This window comes from Anthonomus grandis, chromosome 1 (assembly GCF_022605725.1).
Source record: "Anthonomus grandis grandis chromosome 1, icAntGran1.3, whole genome shotgun sequence".
Taxonomy (NCBI): Eukaryota; Metazoa; Arthropoda; class Insecta; order Coleoptera; family Curculionidae; genus Anthonomus; species Anthonomus grandis.
The window spans coordinates 41,727,557-41,750,243 of NC_065546.1; the positions used below are offsets into that span (position 1 = coordinate 41,727,557).

General features: G+C 32.6%; 1 protein-coding gene across 1 annotated transcript; it reads left to right on the top strand.

Moving 5' to 3' along the window:
- The first annotated feature begins 7 nt into the window (after positions 1-7).
- LOC126737217 (AFG3-like protein 2) lies at positions 8-18,447 on the top strand. Its single transcript, XM_050442006.1, has 16 exons — positions 8-197; positions 491-641; positions 4,126-4,246; positions 4,413-4,556; positions 4,613-4,712; positions 4,769-4,907; positions 4,962-5,127; positions 5,183-5,301; positions 5,362-5,543; positions 5,604-5,843; positions 11,222-11,414; positions 11,529-11,644; positions 12,354-12,554; positions 12,651-12,770; positions 17,871-18,093; positions 18,156-18,447. Exons 1-16 carry the CDS (start codon positions 114-116, stop codon positions 18,221-18,223), a joined length of 2,367 nt encoding a protein of 788 aa, XP_050297963.1. The 5' UTR covers positions 8-113; the 3' UTR covers positions 18,224-18,447.
- The last annotated feature ends 4,240 nt before the right edge of the window (positions 18,448-22,687 follow it).

The window sequence follows — 22,687 nt, forward strand, 5'->3', positions numbered from 1 at the left end:
GCTGATCAGTAATCACTCCCAATTCCAAAATTAAGGTTAGATTCAAGCAGATTTTTTGAGACGATTTGAAGGGATGTTATTTTTTTGAGAAAACCCCTTTTTAAAGTACAACTATGGCATACCGGATTCTGGGCACCACCAAGAAATTAGAAAATCTGGTCTGGAAAACTTTTAAACCCAATACAAACGTCTCCCGGGTAAGGAAATTCATTCAACATTCATTATCTAACCCCTTTCTCTAAGTAAATATCAAATTATTGCTTTATAATAATTTTTTAAGCTTTGGAACTAAGAAGTTCTTTAATTTATGAGTTACTTCATTTCAATAGACTTTTGGGTATTTTACACAATATTTCGTAATTGTTGATTGCACACAGCAGAGTGAGAACATGTCTATTCAGAGAAAGTCATCATTCATAATATATATGTTATATCTATCTGCTCTATTTAATTTACCATAAATATTTAACCTAATATGATTGTGATATAGAATAGTTCCACAACTATAAGAAAGGCTATATTAAGAGAATGGAGGCTCTTTTGTGAAAAACCACCCAAGGGTTTTGAGAAGTATTTCAAAGAAGGCAAACCAGCCAGCAAGGATGCAAAACCTGAAGCAAAAGAAGCTAAGGATACTAAAGGTTCTTATTTATATATTTATTCATTGATTATGAATTTATAATATGTTGATACCCATCTTTAGATTTTATTGCAATTGGCTATTTCAAAATGCATGACTTTTCAAAATGCTGGTGGACAAAGTCAAATTTAGAACTGATTTTATTTATTTAATTGATTTAACTTTTATTGAACATGCCATTTAAAAGTATGGATCATTAGCCAATTTTAGTTTAAAATTTTAATTTGAATTTCAATCATGCTTTAATAAAACTAAATGTGTGTTTACTTATTGTGTGTCCTCAATGAACTGTTTTTATCTAAAATAATTAAATGTCAAAATTACCCCTACACTCATAACATACGGTTATGGACAAAAGTATGGAAATATTTTTAATTCAATCACATTTTCAGCACACCTTGTATTTAACAAAAATATACTACTTTTATTTAATATACTTGCTAAGGTCTGCAGTTTTATTGCACACTTTTATTTTGGGCTGTACACTTTCCTTTTTTATCTGTTTTTTTTGCTTAGTTAGTTTTATCTGGTTGCCTTAGAAAAACTATCCCATATGGCAAAAAATTCATTAAAAAGATTTCAATTGCTAACCAGCATAAGTCATCGTCCCAAATTTGTGTAAAAATTGGCGAAAATTTCAGATAAGTTTGAAGTAAGTAAGTTGGATTATTTACAAAAGTTGCTGTCAAAAAATTATTACTTGCACAAAAAAATTGAAGGGCAATACTTGCAGTTTACTCAAAGGCATTTAAATTGGACACCTCAAAACTGGGGTACAGTGCTTTGGAGTGAAAAAAAAAACATGCTTTATTGTTATTAACAAAGAAAAATTGTTCTAAACAAAGCTACCTTAAATTACTACCACTAAACTTAACCACTACACCCCATACACTCTTTAGTTCTAAAACAAACATCAGAAAACAATACATAAGAACAGCAGAAAAAAAATACATAAAAAGTAAATTAAATTCCATAATTATCCCCTCAAGTATAAGACAGCAAAGAATTCTAACCATACAAACAATTCAAATAAAATTCAAATACTGTAAACTTACACTTAGGGAAAATTAGAATGTGTCGACGTAGTATTCATCCAGTGAATAGTAACATTTTTCAGTCAAAAGTATTTTCAATTTACATTTAAAAGCGTCAATACATGTTGCCTCCCTGATTCCACCTGGTAAACGATTGAAAATTTTGATTCCCTCGTAGAAAATAGATTTTTTAGTTAATGTGGAGGAGGGGATTGGAAGATTTAGATCGTTCACTTGACGCGTTAAGTATCTTGGATTTGGGGTTATAAATTTAAAGCGATTTGCAAAAAGTAAGCAGGCCACTTCCTGAATGTAGAGGGAGAAGACAGTGTGTATGACCAGCCTAACAAATAATGGGCGACAGGAATCTCTTGGTTTAGCCCACAGATGTAACGTACAGCACGCTTCTGTAAAACAAGCAGCATTTGTAGAAGGTAGGCAGCTGCATTACCCCAGAAGCAAATGGCATACCTAAGGTGGGATTCAATTAATGAAAAATATACAGATCTTCCAAACTCCATGCCAAGCTCCAGGGTAGCCACTCTGACTGCAAAACAACCTGCAGACACCTTTTTGCAAGTACCGAGGATATGCTCTTCAAATCTGAGTTCTCTGTCAATGAATATACCCAAAAATTTTGTATTATCAAACTGCTGAACTACTGAATTAGAAAAAGGCACATGGTCTAGAGCACACTTAAAACACAATAATTAGGTTTTATGAGGATTTAGTGACAGCAAGTTTGATTCAAACCAGAAATTCACTGCCTGAAGATCAGTTGCTAATGTAGTTCGCAGAGTATCTATGTCTGGGCTGTGCCAGAGAAGTGTGGTATCATCGGCAAATAGAGTAAATTTCCCCCGTACATTAAGATCCATAATGTAAGTAAATTAGTTTAGAAAGTAAAAAAAGCATTTGGTTCAGATGGAAGGTCATTTGTTTGAAGGCCTGTAGGAAAAAAATTTCAAAGTCTCAAAAACCTACTGTAAAGCACGGAAGTGCGTATTATGGTCTGGGGATGCTTTTCCAGGTCTGGGACTTGTCCGATTGTAAAAATAACTGGGAAAATTAAATCGATTTATGTACCGATCATATTACATATGTGGCATATTACAGGATATATTACCTTATGCTGAAGAAGAAATGCCTGTTTTATGGAGATATCAACAAGATAATGATTCCAGACACTCATCCCGCTTGGTAAAAAATTGGTTTTTAGACAAAAGCGTTGAATACCTAGAGTGGCCTTCGCAATCGCCGGACTTAAATCCGATTGAACACCTTTGGGAGCACTTGAAGCGAAAAATTAGGGAAAGAATATTACATAATGAAAATCATTTATGGGAGGTTTTACATGATGTATGGAAGAATACCCCAGTTAAAGTGTGTCAGATTATAGTGATATCGGGGAAGTTATTAAGGCAACGGGTTTTTTCGACAAAATATTAAATTTTGCACTTTTAATTTGTGTAAATTTAATTATTTTTGTAGTCTTTTTATACATTTATCCACAGAGTTGGTTTTATGTTTTATAAGGTCTCATTGTTTTAATTTGTATTTTTATTTCTCAAATAAAAGTTCATATATTTAGTAGTGTTGGTCTATATTTTGACATAAAATCTGTGATTGATAAACAATAATTAAAGATATAGGCGAAAAGAAAATCTTTCTATACTTTTGTCCATGACTGTAGATATCGCCCCTAATCCAAGAAATTAGACTGCCAAAAGCAAACAGAAACCTGTTTGTGTAAAATGCTGTTAATTTGGAAAAAAAACATAAATTTAGATATCCCATCTGCAGTACAAGATCTTTAATCTACTAATGAATATATATTTTTAAGTGTGTTTAAGAAATCAAATAATTATTATAAAAAATATGTTACAAAAAGTTATTTAAGGATGAACATTTTCTACGCGAATGGGCAAATCCTGAACTTTAAAATTAGAAAAAAAGTGTGAATCATTGATTTTATGTGCTTTAAATTATTGTAATATTTTATCCCTGTTTTGATTTGTTATCAAAAAATCATCTTCAGTATGTTCAAAACGTTTTTTATCAATAAATTTTAATATTAAGAGAATTTGATGTAAAAATAAATTACTTAAAGTGGCTTAGAGGGCAGTTAATCTACATTTTGTAATTTATCTGACAAAATTGATAAGATTGGTTGTTACTATAGGCTGTTAGAACACCATAACAAAATGAATGTAAATCCAGTAATTCCTACCCAGAGGAAAAATCATGACTTAACATAACCAAGACAGTCCTATAAGCCAATGAACTCAATATATAGCTTTGTGCTTATCTTTCTTAGCAGTGATCAATCAAAATTTGACCTGTAACAGTGATACAAATTTGCTATACTTGACTGAAACTTATGTCTGTTTATTTCATTAGAATTAAAATAGTAAGTATTGATAAATATGTATCCTTTGGATTCATTTGTAGGTAAAGAAGCCAAACCTGCACAAAAAGAGCCTCCTCCATCTAGACCTTCATTAAGTAGTCCAGGTGATAAAAAACCTTATGATCAGTGGTCTTTTGGACTGTTTGGAGGCACTGGAAGCAGGTATTAGTAGACATATTTTGGAATAAATTTTATTTTAAACAAAGGGTTTCCTACATAATAATTACTCTCATAAACATAATTAGCTTTCATAATTACAAACATTAACAAAATAACAATAAACAAAATAATATTGTTTTTGTATATAAACCTAAACACATTAATATAGGGGTAGTGGTGGTAAACCATTTGGAGAAACCGACCCAGGAAAATGGTATGTTCTAGGAGCAGTAGCCAGTATAACCTTTTTAGGCACTTTAATGATGTGGGAAATGGGTTACAAAGAAGTGTCCTGGAAGGATTTTGTGTACAAGTAAGCAAATCTGAAATTTAATTAAGTATAAAAAATTCAATAAAACTTTTCCTTAGTTACCTTACTAGAGGTGTGGTCGAGAAGCTGGAAGTTGTAAACAAAAAATGGGTTAGAGTAAGACTTGCTCCAGGTACTACTGTGGAAGGAAATGGGGCAGTAAGTATTTTCTCAACAGTGTATAAAACAATTTTTGAGCTTAATATCATCTTTAGAGTACTATTTGGTTTAACATCGGCAGCGTTGACTCGTTTGAACGAAATCTAGAAAATGCTCAAATAGAAATGAACATTGAACCACAGAATTTTGTTCCTGTCATATACAAAACTGAAGTAGAAGCTGCCAGCCTTACAGGTAGATTTGTTCAGACTAAAATGTCTATCTGTTATTATCGAACAAAAATTCTAGGTCTTTTACCTTCCTTGTTGATTATCGGGTTTTTAATATGGATGATGCGCAGATCTGCGGAAATGATGGGCGGAAGAAGAGGCAAGAGAGGCGGCGGTTTGTTTGGCGGAGTTATGGAAAGTACTGCCAAGCTAATAAACTCAAATGAAATTGGGGTTAAATTTAAGTGAGTACTTTGACTTGCTATCATTTCAAATATAGTGAAATTTATTTCTTTTTAGAGACGTAGCTGGTTGTGAAGAAGCCAAAATTGAAATTATGGAGTTCGTTAATTTCTTGAAAAATCCCCAGCAATATATTGAATTAGGGGCAAAAATTCCGAAAGGCGCGATGTTAACAGGTTAGGCAATTAGAGGAATCACAATTAATATTTATTCCTTACTTTTTTATAAAATTTAAGGTCCTCCTGGTACTGGTAAAACTTTATTGGCAAAGGCAACCGCCGGTGAAGCAAATGTGCCTTTCATTACCGTATCCGGTTCGGAATTTTTGGAAATGTTCGTGGGCGTAGGCCCTTCTAGAGTCAGAGATTTGTTTGCTATGGCCAGAAAACACGCTCCTTGCATTTTGTTTATAGATGAAGTAAGCTCAGAGTTGTTTTCACTAAATTATGGTAAGTCATGTAAATCTTGTATTATTTAGATTGATGCAGTAGGCAGAAAACGTGGCGGACGATCGTTTGGGGGCCATTCAGAACAAGAAAACACTCTAAATCAACTGTTGGTGGAAATGGACGGTTTCAATACCACCACCAATGTAGTAGTTTTAGCGGCTACTAATCGGATTGATATTTTGGACAAGGCCTTACTTAGGCCTGGACGGTTCGATAGGCAAATTTTCGTTCCGGCGCCTGATATTAAAGGGAGAGCCAGTATTTTTAAGGTAATATTAGGGAAACTTATTCAAAGTTAAGCCGTCTTCGTTATTTAAATTACATAATAACATACACGCTTTATACAAGATAGTGAAAATGTCATTGCTTTCTGATTCAAAACCAACTTTATTTTAAAAAATGAGAGTAAAAGTTTATTAATAATTTAGCAGAGAATTTTAAGCCATCATCAGTGTTAATTGCATTCACAGGAGGATAAAATACGCTTTATTATCGAAGATCTAATCTAAAAATTAGAGACCATAATAAAAATTAAAGAAAACAGTACAAAATATGGAGGCAAGACCTTACATTTTTTTCATTACGTAAAGTATGTAACATTGTTAACGGTGTAAAATCGTGCTTCTTCTTGGCTTTTTTTAATGCTATGTGAAAGATTTGGGAGTCTTATCATGTGTTTAGGCTTCTGCATCGTTGGGGCAATTAACTCCCATTTTGCTAGGCAGTTAAGGTACCTAGCCTGGCAAGATCATGGGCAATTTACACTATGTTTTTTTGCTTTTTGATTTTTCATGTACAGTGAAATCTCCCTTGGGCGGACACCAACGGGACCGACCGATGGGTCCGTTCAAGAGGGGTGTCTGCCTACAAGAAATGTGAAATAAAAATCGATTTTTAATGAAGAGTGTAATCAAAGAGTCCGGAATATTTAAAGTAGACATTTAGGTACATATACATATATAAAAGATTTAAAATATATAAAAGACCGAGTTAAATAAACAAAAGAAGCCATTTATCTTCTACTATTTCAACAGGATTTTCCAATAAAATTTCAACTGGAATTGGTGGTTCTGGATCTGAATCTTCAAAATATAAATTGTCATCTATGGTAAAAAAATTATTAAGATTTTCATTAACTGTAATCTGCAACAAATTTTCATTTCTGAGGACAACTGGAAATATGTTTGGTGGCAAGTCATCTTCTGGATCAGACACAGCCTCAGCTGACTGACTTTCACTTTGCACATTTTTATGCTTAAATCCCGCTTTACAAATCCAATTTTTTACTGTTTTCTTGGTTACTTGTTCCCAAGCAAAAAATGCAAAATAAATTTTTTTGCAAAGCAAATTACATCCAATGATAAAAAATAAAAGTCTAAAATGTTTCGTTTTTGTTTTGCTATTTTTCAATCAAGATCCTGCAGCCATTCTGTCATAATTTCCCTTGTCATCCAAGCTTTCTTATTATATTTCCATGTTACAGGTAGATTCTTTATGTCTATATTTTTAAATGCTTTGGGTTTAGCTGATTTACCAATCATTAAGAAGTGTTTTTCTTTATCTCCTGCTATATTTGCATAACGCAAAATTGTAAGCCGTTCCTTAGGATATTTACCTCCAATGCATTTGTTTTTTTTAAGGTTAGTGTTTTGTTGGGTAGAGCTCTAAAGTATAAGCCCATCCCATCGGCATTATAGATGTCTTCTGGTAAATATCCCTTAATTAAGAACAGCCATTTTTCCCAGAATGAATCTTTAGCATTAACCGAAGCTCCCTCTCCTGAAATTACTTTAAAACTTATGTTGTGGCGAATCCTAAATTTGTTAAGCCAACCAGAAGAAGCCCCAAACGTTGAAAGACCCAAAGACTCTTATTATTTCTTTAGCTTCGCATTGTATTAGCGGACCTGAAAACAAAAGGAATGATCATCTTGATGCTGCCGGTAGTATAGAGGAAACGAACGAGAAAAAAGGACAGACGTATGTCTTTGAAGTAGAGGTTTATAAAATTTTTATAGCATAACATTAATTTGGGATTGCGATTTTTTTCCCGTAGCCCAACATAAGAGCATAATGCTCAAATTTAATACACTTATGCCAGAAAGCCTTGATTTAAAGAAATCGAAATTATGTACATACCTGTCAAAGGAATCCCCTTTCGGCGAGCTGCTGTAAACCATTTGTAACACAACTTATCAATTTTAGTTACCTTCACCAGTCAGAAAGCTTCTTTTTTCATCCAAATGACTGCTGTTTGATATCCACTTGTTTAAAAAGATTTCCTTATTTTTAATAATATCAGCATCTTGTGTTTTACCAATTATAAAACCCTTGGTTTATAAAAAGTATTAAATTTCCTTACACTTAACTTTGCCTTGTTGTAAATTTCAATAATCTCAACTTTTTCCTTAAGGCTAAAAATGTAGCCAATTCTGTAATTAATATGTCGCACCCCGTTTATCGTATCCGCAAGACTGACTAATATTAGGCGCAATTCACACAGAACGGGCGTATGGGGGTGGCGTGGTAGACGCATGTGCCACTTGTATGTTCGCTTATGGGGCAATACAGATAGAAATGGCGTGGCACAGGCGTGATAAGTCACGCCACCGCCACCTCACTTCGACGCCACGAGTGGCCTACACTAGTGGTAAATGCCATATACCAAACAGCGGTTTATATTGCTTCTTTTTGTCTATTTGGTAAAATGCGGGATGATTATTTATTTAATACGAGTTCTGTGAAGACGTGCAACAGTATGCAGTTCTATACGACTATAAAAGGTCGGATTACTGCAATAGAAGTGCACAAGATCAAGCATGGGAAAAATATCAAATAAATTCTGTGAAAATGGTAAGTATGTACCTGTTTATTAACAAAAGATGTTTAAACTCGTATTTACATTAGAAATTATACTTTTATTTCAGTAACCGAGTGTAAAGACCGCTGGTAAAACAAAAAAGGAAGCTACTCAAAATATAAAGCCAAATTAAAAACAAAATCAAGGAACAAAACGAGTCAAAGAATATTATTTGGCCCCACATCTCTCCTTTTTGGATCCTTTCTTGAAGTGTTGTAAGAGCAAAGGCAACGTGGATCAAGAGTCTGCCGATGCATCATCGAGCCACCACGCAGCTGAAACGGGGTCACAATCTAATGAGTCTAAAGACAACTCCAATGCTGATGTACTCTCACCTTATAACATTCTATCCAGTCGTTCCTCTCGGTCACCTGTACCATCTTCCAGTACGTCTATCGATGATCAACCGATAGCAATGAGCACCTAAAACACTACTACAGAAAGAAGATGATTTTAGAAAAAAAAAGAGGTTAGCAGCCTCAACTGATATTAATGAGCTCAACCAGCAAGCTTACCAGTACTTTGAAAAAAAGCAACAATTGCTGGAGATCCAAAACAGCATAAAAACGAATGCCACAATCGATCCTCCTGACCCAGACTTGGCGGTTTTAAGTCCATGAATTCTGTTTAGAAGCGGCGTTTGAATTTTTTTTTGAATTTTGAATTTAGCCGAGCAAATACTACCCTCAACCATTCCTGAAGCCTCTACTATCCCAATTGATAGTTCTCAATCTTGGATTGAAGATTCGGTAAATAGAAATCTAGATTCAGTACCACAGAGGAACACGGATGAATTTCATTTGAATAAATTTATACAATACAATAATTAATATTAGGGTAACATTATCGTTATTTTTTTTTTGTTTTAAATTAAACAAAAATAAATTCACTTAAATATATTTTCTTCAACTTACCTCAGGTTGTTAATAACAGCCTTTCCTCTGAACTGACAAGTTCTCTTCAATTTGTAGGTTTCTTCTCAATATTAACCCTTACTAGTATTTTTTTAAAACATTGAACAGAGATTCGATAGAAACTTTAAAAACATTCAGGGTACATATTGAGCTCCCGCATAACATTAAATTGCCTTTGAATGTGAGCTAAATTTACAAGGTTCAACATTGATCATTTCTTGATCATCTTCGTACGTAACAAATAAATGACAATAATCACATTGAATCCCTTTGTATGTGAATTGTGCGCGCCACGTCCGCTTCATTCCAGCTCCATGCCAGTCCCACGCCACCGCTATACGCCCGTTCTGTGTGAATTGCGCCTTAAGTCAACGCGTGGCCTGAGATTATTGACACGGTAAATCCCCGATAAACGCGCCTGGGAAGTACAGAAGTGAAGGCATTAAGCAGCGATGCCGCCTCGCCGCGCAGTTGACGATGACGCGGAACGCAATTGAAAACACAACAGCAGCAATATTCGGTACAGAAAGACGAGAAAATCTATTGTTGTTTTGGGTTTCTGTTCGGTTAAGAGAACTGAGTTTGGTGTCCGCGTCCGTCCAAGAAAAAGTTTAAACAATTCAATTCATATAAGAGTCATTTGGGACCGTGAAAAACTGTCCGTTTAAGAGAGGTGTCCGCGGAGGGAAATTTCACTGTATTAGGTTGTTAAAATAGTCTTTTAAATTATATTTGGGTATCATAATTTTTTTATTTGATTTTTAAATTTATAGGAAGAGATAGCTTTTCATTCCATTCAACTTTACAACCCTGTAGTGTAAAATCTAAGACGTTTAGGACATATTCATCAGACATGTCATTGGAACTCTTTTGCTTGATTTTGTCCAGAAACATGCTCCTGAATTTTGTCGTAATATTAAAAAATACACTGTATATGGGACAAGTTCCCAAGGCAAGTTCTTGGGAGATCAAACAGGATGACTTCTCTTGGCATTGTACTATCAAAAATTACAATAATGGAGTTTGTTGGCACATAAATAAAAAACGGGTCGGTACATGAAATATAAAAATATACTATATTTGTATTGCTATCGGAATTAGTACTGTCAAAGTTGTTATTTAAGATGTTCTATTAAATCTAATGAGATCAAATGACATAATGGTTTTATTTTGGTCTTTAACGTTTTTTTAGGTCTTGGGTATAAGAATCAACTTGCCGTAACACACCCTTAAAAGATTATTTATATTTATATATGTATGGAATGGTAATTTTTAAAACCTTTTCAATAAGCCTATGTTCATTAATAAAGATATTAAATGTCGTTTGAAATTTTTCAATTTTAATATTTTCCAATATTATTTGAGTTAGATTCAATTATTACAATTAAGTAAGTTTTTGTGATCATAAAGACGGTGAAATATGCTTTTTTAACGTTGAGTACTTTAACATTCTGGTGAAATATTTGAACATTGGCTGCTCATGTTCTCATGGTCAATTTACAATGTGCATTCACCATATGAAATCCCACATACAAAAATAATATTGATAAACTTGAATAAATTTTTGTTTCTCAAAACAAACTTCTATAATTTTTTTCATAATTGTCAAAATTTAAAAACGCGAGTTATAATAAACATCTTAACTTTATTTAAATCTCAGCCAAATTAGCATTTATATACCCACTCGTAGTCTTAGAAACCATGACGTATTTTGTGTTCTGTAGAGCAAATTACCAAAAAGTCTCTTTGACATAACAGTTAGCACTAACGTTCATTTAAATTTTTCTCTCGAAGTATACCAAGTTTGATTTAAGATTTCTTATATTATTTTTTGGAGCAATACATCCAATTTCTTATTTTTTCTATATATTTAGGTGCATTTAGCCAATTTAAAGACCGACCTGGATAAAACCGATTTGGCAAGAAAAATGGCCGCTCTAACGCCCGGCTTTACGGGTGCCGATATTGCCAATGTGTGCAACGAGGCTGCTTTGATAGCAGCCAGGGATCTAAATGATAAAATTATCATGAAACATTTTGAGCAAGCAATTGAAAGAGTTGTGGCGGGTAAGCTTTCCATTTTTATGATATCCTACTCGAATTCCAGTAGAGAAATTCTATTATTTCTTACAATACTTTAGGCAAGAATGGTTCTAAATTTGTTCTTATAATTCTATTTAGGTATGGAAAAGAAAACGAATGTACTTTCTCCAGAAGAGAAGAAAACTGTTGCTTATCATGAGGCCGGACATGCAGTTGCCGGATGGTTTTTGGAGCACGCAGATCCACTTCTGAAGGTTTGTGTAAAATGAAACAATTTCATCAATATACACGTATTTTATAATTATCTTTATGTATTCAAATTTATACAGTGCATTCACAATGAAAGGAACAAATTAATTGAAAATTCAGGTGTTTTTTCTTGCACTTTTCGGACACGTCGATTAGCCTTATCACTTGCGCGTTTTTTAGCAATAAATATTTAAAAAAATTAATGTTGTAACCATAGTTTCTACTTGAGGCACCCGCTATAAAATTTTTTTAATTTTAGGGACAATTGATGTGTCCAAAAAATACCTGAATTTTAAATGAATTTGTTTCTTTCATATTGAATGCACTGTATATGTTTTCAAAAATCGTTGAATTGAACATTAATTAGTTACGATTTATTCGTCGTAATAGATTTCTATGTACATTACTCTTGGCTTTGTATGATATCACATTCATCTGCTGGTAAAATTAGTTTTATGCACGAAATAACAAACATTTTGTACATAAAGGCAATATATTAACTTTACCTGAAAGATAATTAATAAGGCATAATTAATTAATACTCCGTTTTAAATATAGATTCAATATAATACCGAGTTAGTTTTATTCCTCTTGTTCTTGGTCTAAAGTTTAACTTATTTGCATTTTTTATTGAAATTTTGTTTCTTTTTTATATTAGTTGTTAGTTTTTATGTATTTAACCAAACCGGGTTTTATCTTAAAGAAACATTTTAGGTTTCAATTATTCCTCGAGGTAAAGGTCTGGGATATGCACAGTACTTACCAAAAGATCAGTATCTTTACTCCAAGGAGCAACTATTTGACAGAATGTGCATGACGCTCGGTGGAAGAGTATCCGAAGAGTTATTCTTTGGTAGAATTACGACCGGGGCTCAGGATGATTTAAAGAAAGTAACGCAGAGTGCGTATGCCCAAGTACGTAGTTTTTATTAAGTTTCCTCTTCTATAAAATGTATAAATGCAAGAAGGTTTTTTATTATTAAATATAGCAATTTATTATATACATTTTAGATTGTACATTATGGTATGAATGAAAAAGTGGGTAACATAAGTTTTGATATGCCAAGGGAAGGTGAGATGATGATCGAAAAACCATATTCAGAGGAAACAGCGCAACTTATTGACGTTGAGGTAAAATTTTTAATAATTTAATTATATTATATAAGTTTGTTTTAGTTATTCTTAAATTTTAAATCTATATATGTTAATAGCCGTCTCAAGGAAAAAAAACTGACAAATTTTTGACTAAAATAGAATACTTGTGTAAATATTTTCTTTTTAATTTTAAACCTATATGTGCTTAAAAAATAGCCAAAATCTCAATAGTTTTTTTTCATTGCGATTTTTAAGCTTTAATACAATCGTTCAATGATTTCGCGTATTTATTACAAATGCACTTATCATATTATTTTTTCACTTACGGCAGATATACAGGGTATGAAATGTTAATTTTTGGCAATAATTTTAGAAGTTTAATTTTAGTTTATTTAATATAAATCTATATTTGTTGTAATCTCAATGTTTTTAGTGCTTATATTTGTATTTTGGCAAATTTTTTTAATTTCAGTTTTTAAGATAAAACAGATTAATAAAAACCAAAAAATACCATCTTCATATTACAATTGCAACCTACAATATTATCTGATTTAAATATTAAATATGACAAAAGTAATACCTTCTTTTGCACTTACTTAACAAAACAACAACCAATCTCAGGAATCAAGGAAACTACATGTAAGGAAGCTGATCTGCAGGCTAAGCGTGCGTATCCAAAAATGAACGATAACTAGTTTCAGAAACCTCGTTGGTTTTGTCTATTTATAAATGGCCTAATGAATTCAATATCTTCCTTCATACTGCGTTTTGCTGATGACATGAAATTTTATCGTCAAAAAAAACCTAAATATATTGCAAACAGATCTAAACTATTTTCAATTGGTGTTTAAGAAATAGAATGTCTCTTAATATATCCAAATGCTACTTTATGCGCTTTAGAAAATTAATTGACCCACTCTCAATATCACATTAGCGAAACACGTTTCGAGAGTAAAGTAACGAGCTTTAGTTAGTGGTAAAACTATTTTGTGATAAGAATTTGTCTATCATAGGCAGTTGAAGACTAAGGCAGTTCAACTTTCTGGAAAATCAATATTACTTTACTTATTCCAGGACGTTGAGGAATAAAACCGAAAATATTTTCTACATCGGCGCTGTTGGTCAGAAGTGTATCTCACTCTGATTGGCTCGACCCTCTTTTTTATGGTTGATAATGTTGCTGTTACTGCCATGTGCAGAGTAGCCACACAGGGTGAGGTACAGGCACGGCCGGTTGAAAGAGAACGACCTGAACGCGTTTCTCGTAACTTTTCGTACCGGGCGCACGGCGCCGGTAACGTCGCGCTGGGCCGACTCGCAGATAAATTACGCTAAGCGGATATTATTTTAAAACCAATATGGGTTTATCAGTATATCAGTAATCCTAATAAACAAATTGATCTGTGCTACAAGATAGGCGACTTTCGGGCTACGATGTTGGATTACAGGCACAAACAAATTTTGTTTATTAGGTAATATAAGTAAGGTAGACCTAATAAATGGCTTGAATGGCCAGTATTGTGTTAATATTATTATAAATATAATGAAATAAGAGCACCGAGGCACTTTTAAAGAGAATTAGCTTCCTGTACTTAAAATAAATAAATTTAGGGAATTACCCTCGATCATTTCCCAAAATTTACAATACTTTTTTATGATATTGTATTATTAATACGTAATACCTGGTTCCAGCCCTTTTTATAAATACCAGGGTAAGTGGGCTTAATTTATTTAGTGCTTTTCGTGGTTCCAAAGAGTTATTACAGTGTTGATTATGTCTCGTTTAAGTGATTCCGTTAAGCACCGCATCATCGCCAAATTAGAAAATGGTTGGTCCATTTCTCGACTGGCTGATGAATTTGGTATATCCGAAAACACCATTTTCAAGTTAAAACGCAAATTTGAAGAAACCGAAAGTGTGGAAAACCTACATCGAGGGGGGAATATAAAAATTACTTCGGAACAACAAGATCAACGACTGGTTGATTTTTGCCGAGAAAATCCATTTAAATCCGCCGTTGAAGCCGTGTCTACCACAGCATTCCCTGCAAGTGTTAGAACTGCCCGAAAAAGATTAGCTGCAAGCAATCTGAGATGTCGGACAGCCAGCAACCAGATTGAGTTAACCGAAACTAATAAAGAAGTCCGGTTGCAGATATGCCAACAGTTTAATCGCTTACCGATGGGTTTTTGGGAGAGAGTAATATTTAGTGATGAAAAGATGTTCCAACGTAATTACAACGGTAAAGTTAAAGTATACAGACCTTCGATGAGTTCAAGATATGACGAAAGATTTGTATCACCCAGAAGAAGAAGTATACATTTTTCCGTAAATATATGGGCTTGGATCAGCCACCGAGGACCCAGAATCTGCTGGAAAATTGATGGCCGATTCACAGCAGATCGTTATTGTGAAGTCCTTAAGGAGGATTGATACAAAGTGCCAGAGAAATGTACTCTGAGGGATTCGTTTTTCAGCAGGACAACGCTCCTGACACATTTACACACAGCAAATATTGTTCGCGAGTGGTTTACCGAAAACAATGTCGAAAAGCTAGAATGGCCGGCGAAGAGTCCCGATTTAAATCCTATAGAAAACATATGGGGTAGCATGGTAAGGTCGATGGAGAACTTCATACCTGAAAATAAGAATGCGTTATGGCAGAAAACTCAAGAAACCTGGGAAGAAGTAGCAACTCATGATCTCTGCTGCCAACTAATAGGTTCAATGAGCAGGAGAGTTCAGAAAATTATAATAGCTGAAGGTGGCTATACGAAATAGTAATATATTATATAATATAAAATTATACGAATTTTATTTATTTTATACTTACACACTTTTTCTTTTACCCAAATTATTTAAAACATTCAGAGAATAATCGAAATTTAAATTTAAATCAAAATATTTCTTTTTTGCTTCAAGATGACACAAGGCACAAAGATATTTGCATTTTATGGTTTTATTCCTACAGTCGTAAATTTCTACTATCCGCTACTTATCTGGGAGTCGGCCCAGCGCGACGTTACCGGCGCCGTGCGCCCGGTACGAAAAGTTACGAGAAACGCGTTCAGGTCGTTCTCTTTCAACCGGCCGGGACTGTACACCTAACAGCGCCGAGGTGCCTACCTTGCGAACCCAGTTATCTTTCAATTTTGCGTACGCATCTCTCATTTGAGAAACGCAGGTCAGTAGGATACTGATAAACTGCAGACTCATTTAAAAAAAAAAATATTTTGATGAGTAGAATGCAAGTCGGCAGTTTTAATCATCCTTACTTAGGGAGCATTTTGATCATAATTAGTTCTGCAATAAGGAATATGGAACAAGTTATGGTTTCTAAGTAGGCGAACAAAGCTAATTTTTCGAAATGTTTAGAAAAGGTGCACCGTTTGATAGCAGGTCTATAATTTTTTGGTGCACTTTTATGTATTGGAATTAAAAGCCTGAAAAATTTCATAATAACGGAATTGATTAAATAATTATACGTTAATAGCAGAGAAAGTGCGATCGAACATCTCTTTGCAAAATTAGTTGGAATTTTATGTGGCCCTGCACCCTTTTTCTCATCTAAATTCTCCGAAGCCGTCTGAGAACTTTAATATGAGTAAATATGACTTTGCACAACGATTTGTCTTTGGTTCGACCATAACATTTGGTTAGTCTCTTAACAGATGGTTTTGTTACAAATACACTCTTAAAAAAATTAAAAACCATTTACAAATCCCTGTTTCCATCCTTTGTCTTTCCATTTTCCTACACCATCTCACTTTTATGAATGGTTATCAGTATTAGTGCATAGCTTGTGATCGAGGTATTTTAAAGAAATGGTAATCATTATATCTATTTCTATTGAAAATAGTATTCTGGTGAAATTTCCATTTTTTAGATCCAATCTTATTTTCCTTCTTTATTAGATTAATTGTGTTTGTGAAGAAATATGAGGGAAACTTGATGCTTATAAGAGGCTATTTATTTCGCTCTGAAATATATTAACATTATCCTTTATACTTTGGGAGATAAATAAAGAATGCCAATCAATCATGTTTGGTTCTGTATTGTTGTACATATCATCTTAGTCTGCCCGTTTTAAGTTTCGATATTGCTTTATTTTGCAAATTACTTTTAAGTTAAAGGATATTCAAATAGAAATTCAAGGGAGGGGTGGTTGATATTTTCAGATAACAAAGAGCTATCACATTGAAACCAACAAATAAAAAATTTGTTACATAACACCAAATCCAACAACCTGGAATTTTCATGAAATAATTTATTAAATTTCATAAGATCACAAGAAGATTCCAACAATTCACACTATTTAGGAGGTACATTAAATGGTTCAAAGTAGTTAGTCTCAAGACAATTGAAATCTCCAAATCTCCGCAAACCATCATTGGGCAATTTTTAACTTCTTGTATATTTGAGCTTCATTAAAAAACAAGTATAGTTAAAATACTCGTCATTCGGTAAATAAACACAAAATTTTAATTTACCGGCAGTTAAGAGACATACATCACTCTTAAATCTGTTAAGAGCCGCTGGACCAAAAAATTTCAAAAAGAACATTTGGATTAGACCGAGCTGAGAATCGTCTTCGAATTGAATGAATTTAAAAAAATTTTTTTTTAGAAGTTATCGAAAATATTAAAAGGAATTTAATGTTCTTTAAAAAAAGTCAGAAAGAGGAATTTTATTTCGTTCAAATGTTATTCACAATTTAAGTTAAATATTTACTATTTCTAGGTGAGCGTTTCAACTCCTTTAATTTCGCTCTACAATCCTAAATCTTTGTACCTTAACGGTCAACGAGAAAAGTATTTTTAAGTGTAGAGGTCTTTAGATACAATATTTTTATTATATCACAGATCTTTAAGGATATCTTCGTTTAAAATTTTAATTGCGCCCGAAATAGAAGATTTTTTAATGTATATTTAGCCGTAAAAAATATAGGTACTTTTAGATATTTGAAATTCTTGTTGATTCTCTTTTGTAAAATCGTCCTTAAAGTAAATAAATAAATTTGCAGGCTAATTTATCTTTTTATGGTGAATCCTTTTTTAAACGGATTTATTATATTTAAATAGCTAAATAAGTGAAATAAATATGTCTATTTGAAAAAAAAACTGGGTTTTTTCCAGGTAAGAAAGTTAATAGACTCTGCCCACACCAGGACCAGGCAGCTCCTAACAGAACACAAAGAACAGGTAGCGAAAGTAGCGGAAAGGTTGTTAAAGCAAGAAATAATTAGCAGGGATGACATGATCGATCTCTTAGGCAAAAGACCATTCCCCGAAAAATCCACTTATGAAGAATTCGTAGAAGGGACCGGGTCGTTCGAAGAAGACACCACACTTCCAGAAGGTTAGTCAGAATCTTCACAATCTAATTAGCAGTTAAATAATTTATCTCATTGAAATATTTAGGTCTTAAAGAGTGGAACAAGGAAAGAACCAAGACGGAACCATCGACAGAAACTAAAGCTCCCGCATAATTTGACTTTAACGTGAGTGAGTGTAAATTTTCTGATCACCGTCGATTATCGCTTTAATATTAAGTTAGGAATGTAAACAAATAAAGTTACATTTCTTTTTCAAATAGTACCATTGGTAAGAAGTAATTATACAACATTGACATTTTTAACAATTCGCCTAAATGTGATATTATTTCTACAGGAGAAATTTGTTGTCGATTAATGAATAAAGTTGTTAAAAATTACACTCTTACCCCTTTTATTGGAAGAATAAAGACAAGTTTGACGCTTATTTTTTGATCTTTATCTCTGAAGCAATTTTGTTGAATAAAAGTTTTAAAGTTGTTATCAAGGAAGGAGTTTTTCATGTAAGTCGTTTGTTGTAGTACTTTTTTTTTAATTTATACAAATGACCTTATTTGTACAAAGTAATTATAATTTATACTGGAAAAAGTAAATATAGTGTGTTAGAAAAATTACCTTTTTTATTTTACTTAGGCTTGATTTAAACTGTTTCTAATCTTTCTGTTTTTGTGAAAAGAAAACATAATATTGCATAAAACGATTAAAACATCTAACATAAATTATTTACTAGGTTTATTTATATAAATTTAGGTTTCTTTGGTCTTTCAGAATTACTAGAAACACTAAGATCACATAACACTAAGATATAAAGTTTTTAAAAAAATTACTTATTTTCGCCTTTTTTTTGAAAGAGTAAAGGCAAATTTGAGACCAATTTTTGCTCTTTATCTCTGAAGCATTTTTGTTGGGCAAAAACAAACTTAAGCAATAAAGTTGTTATCGAGGATAAGAGCTTTTCATCTGGGTTGTTTGTTATTGCAGTCATATTTATTAATGTATGCAAATATCCTTTGTATACAAGCAACAAGATTAAAATAATTTCAATTATTTTAGTTGCTTGCCCACCAGTACTTCCATATACAGGGTAAGTCAACAAAGTAATAAGTCAAGTACAGCAAAGATAGCGTCTAAACTAAGACAACATATCACTGCCAGTCGTTAACGGGTATCTTGCATTAATTGGATTTTTTTGGATTACATTTCATGGAATCACCAAAATATACACCAATGTTGTACTTTAAACCGTCAAATTAAAAATCTTGGTTTTTTCTGTTCGCCCTAGAGAAGGTCTGTGTTTTTGGAAACACATAAACATTTTAAACAGAAATTTACATTATGTTCAGAATTACCTTAATCGCAAAGTTTTATTTATTTTTTTTTGGACTATTAATACTGCAACTAGACTCTTCTTTTTATTTGTGGTACTTGTTTGGATCATTTCATATTACAACGGTTCAGTACCTAAAAAATAATTTTACTAATCATTACCCTATATTTTTAAGTATCTAGCCCAATCACATCAATAATCTTAAAAGATTAAGTTTAATAATCAAGATTATTGATGACAATAATCTTGTGCAACGCATAAGAACACGGGGAGCAGTTAAAAAAAATTGCAAGTATAAACAATGATAGGAATGAATTATAATAATCATCTAGATTATAGAAATATATGCCTTTTAAAAATACTTAGTAATTATGAAAATAATTTTGTTGAAATTAAAAATAATTGAAACAATGAGGTTATTCCAGAGAGTGTAAAAATCGCTAGTAATTTAAGCAGATTCTTTAGCTCAAATTGCAGCTCTAGTTAAGTACAAATACAAATCAACAAAGTGTAAATAAATGAAAATGTAAAGACAAATATATTGTACAGTCAATGTTGTTGGGTCCAATCATAGAAGTACTAACATAAATGTACTCGTTAAAAAATTCTTCCTGTTTTCATGAAGATTGAACTATATTTTTATAAAATCAGACTGTTAATTTTTTAAAGCCTTTTTTAAGTCTATTTTTTCTTTCGGTACATACTCAAACATTTTAGGAAATCTGTAATAATACCATCGTTCACAAGGTAAGAAAACCGCTGATCAAAACAATTATGGGCTCTAAAATTTAAATAATGAAATTTTTTTAACAAAAGCGTAATACAGGAATCGTAATTTCCTAAACCTCCTAGCGGATTTAAGTTTGGGTTCTTTGAATATGAATCCAACATGTTTATACATAGAGTTATTCTTCATCAGCAATTACAGGAAAGTTGCAACTGCTTGAAATTACTCGAGTGTACGTTGAAATATTACGAGGATTTATTGGCGTAAAATATTGCGTCGATGAACCCGCCTACTTAAACTCAATGAAAACATCATTGAACAGTTTTAATTGATCGTCCAGAGGAAAAAATTAAAATAGCAATTAATTATTAAGTAATCAAATATGTTCACAGTTTACTATGCTAGTAAATTTAATTAACGAGGTCATTGTGGAATTTAAGGTTTGTTTTGACTACGATACTTAAAACACCATTATTTAAATAGCGCGTCACTGTTATACAAGACACAGCAATCATGTCAATAAGCCTCCATACGCACGAATGATTTTTTACGAAATTTGCCTTCTGTTAAACATTTTGATAATTCAGTCAGCTCTAGTTGTATTGTCGAATTAGCATCTACCATTTCTGAATTTTTAAGTCAGTAGCGCCTTGCAATCTTGGCAACCTCTCATACTGAAGAAGTGCCTCAAGTGAAAATTATGCCAAAGATTAAAGTTCTAGATGAAAAATCCGAGAATACTTGGATTAACTAAATTTATTTATATGTTGATTATAATGCGAAATAAACGTTGAAATCTTTTAACATACACCGCCATTCTTATATATAGAGGGTGTCTATTTAATATCGCGGTGCTCGATTGCGGCTAAATCTTGAAACGGAAAAAACGTTTAATAGGGTGCATATTAATTGAGTTAGAGGGGGCTACTTTTTAAAATTAGTTTAGTTGATACAGGGTGTCCTAAAAAAGCGTAGTACATATTTTGGTTTTTTTTAAAATGGAACCATCTATATTTTTATTCCGGAATGGGACTCTCATTCGACGACTTTAACCCTAAAACTGTTTTACCCTAAAACGCGACGTTTCCTAGTATCACTTAAATTTAGATATTTAACACCCGTTTTTTTTTTATTAAGATCTATGAAGAGTTCTTCGCTAAGTTCATTTTCTCTTTCGAAATTCCAAAATGTATTTTTTTATACGGGGTGATCGTTACTCAAATAATGATATTTTCAATTCAATTTTGCGCCATTTTTTTTAATGGAATACCCTGTATCTAGTTACGCGTTTTGATAAAGCATTCTTTTATCTTCAATTTGATATCAACAAGTTTGCCTTTATCTCTAACCGTTTTCTCAAAATTTGTTCTTAAAGGAAGAATGAGATATTTTTTCATAAATATTACATTTATTTTTACTTGAGAACGATTAGAGCATACTGGAAGCGTAGAGTACAAAAAACAGTTCTAGTTTGTTGAAAAATGAATATCAAATAGAAGATAAAAGAATGCTCTTATCAGGACGCTTTACTAGATACATAGTGTTTGATTTAAAAAAATAGCGCTAAATTGAGTTGAAAATATTTGAGTAACGATTTTGATCACCCCGTATATTTGGTTGACACCCTGTATCAAGCAAACTAATTTTAAAAAGTAGCCTCTCTAACTCTAATAACATTTCCTCTATTAAAGATTTCTGCGTTTTAAGATTTAGCCGCAATATCGCGGTTATTCAATCCCTGTATATATGATATTTCATAATTGAAACTTGCACATTTCAAGTCATACTAAGAATTTACTTTAAGCATTTCGATAACCGTACAAAATAACTAACAATTCAGTTATTTTACGCACTCTGTATAGTTAAATTTTCCAGAAAAGAGTACTATATAAAAAATTGAGCAATAAGAATTTCCAAAATTGATAGAAAAAACTTATGCGAGCCCAAAAAGAGGTCAGCTTTATATCTGGCAAGTACCTGCGTGATTTGCATTTCGGATTTTAGACTTGTTTATACATCACTTATAATTCTTTTCGTTATGAGGTAGGTAACCTTCAAAATAAGCCCACAATCAAATCGATTAGACAAATACTGGCTTGTCGATACAATCCTGAATTTAAGAGAGCCTAATAAACGGCCAATTATATTTCGCGAGCACATTTACGTGCCTCCTTCCCACTTGCCAGTCTTAAATATTTTTTCTATTATAAGTTTTATGCATCGTTCTCTTTGTTATGATATAACTTGAGAGTATTGAATTAATGTAATCAGATGAATACTCGCTCGTTAATCCAAACGTGAACTCAAGCGAGCCGGACAAACCGCTAATAATAAAGCGCACCTGCATTTACGTGCTTTACATTTCTTTGCTAGTCGGTCTGAAATATTTCTGTTTTTCAATTTTTGTACATTGTTCTTTTCGTTATGAGATTTTACGTAAAAAGCATTTAACTGGAGAGATCAAACCAATATACGCTCGTCAATCTAAGCGTGAACTTAAGCTAACTGAACAAAGGACCCATTATGTTTTGCCCGTCGCGTCAGTGCTAAAATTTTGTATTTATTC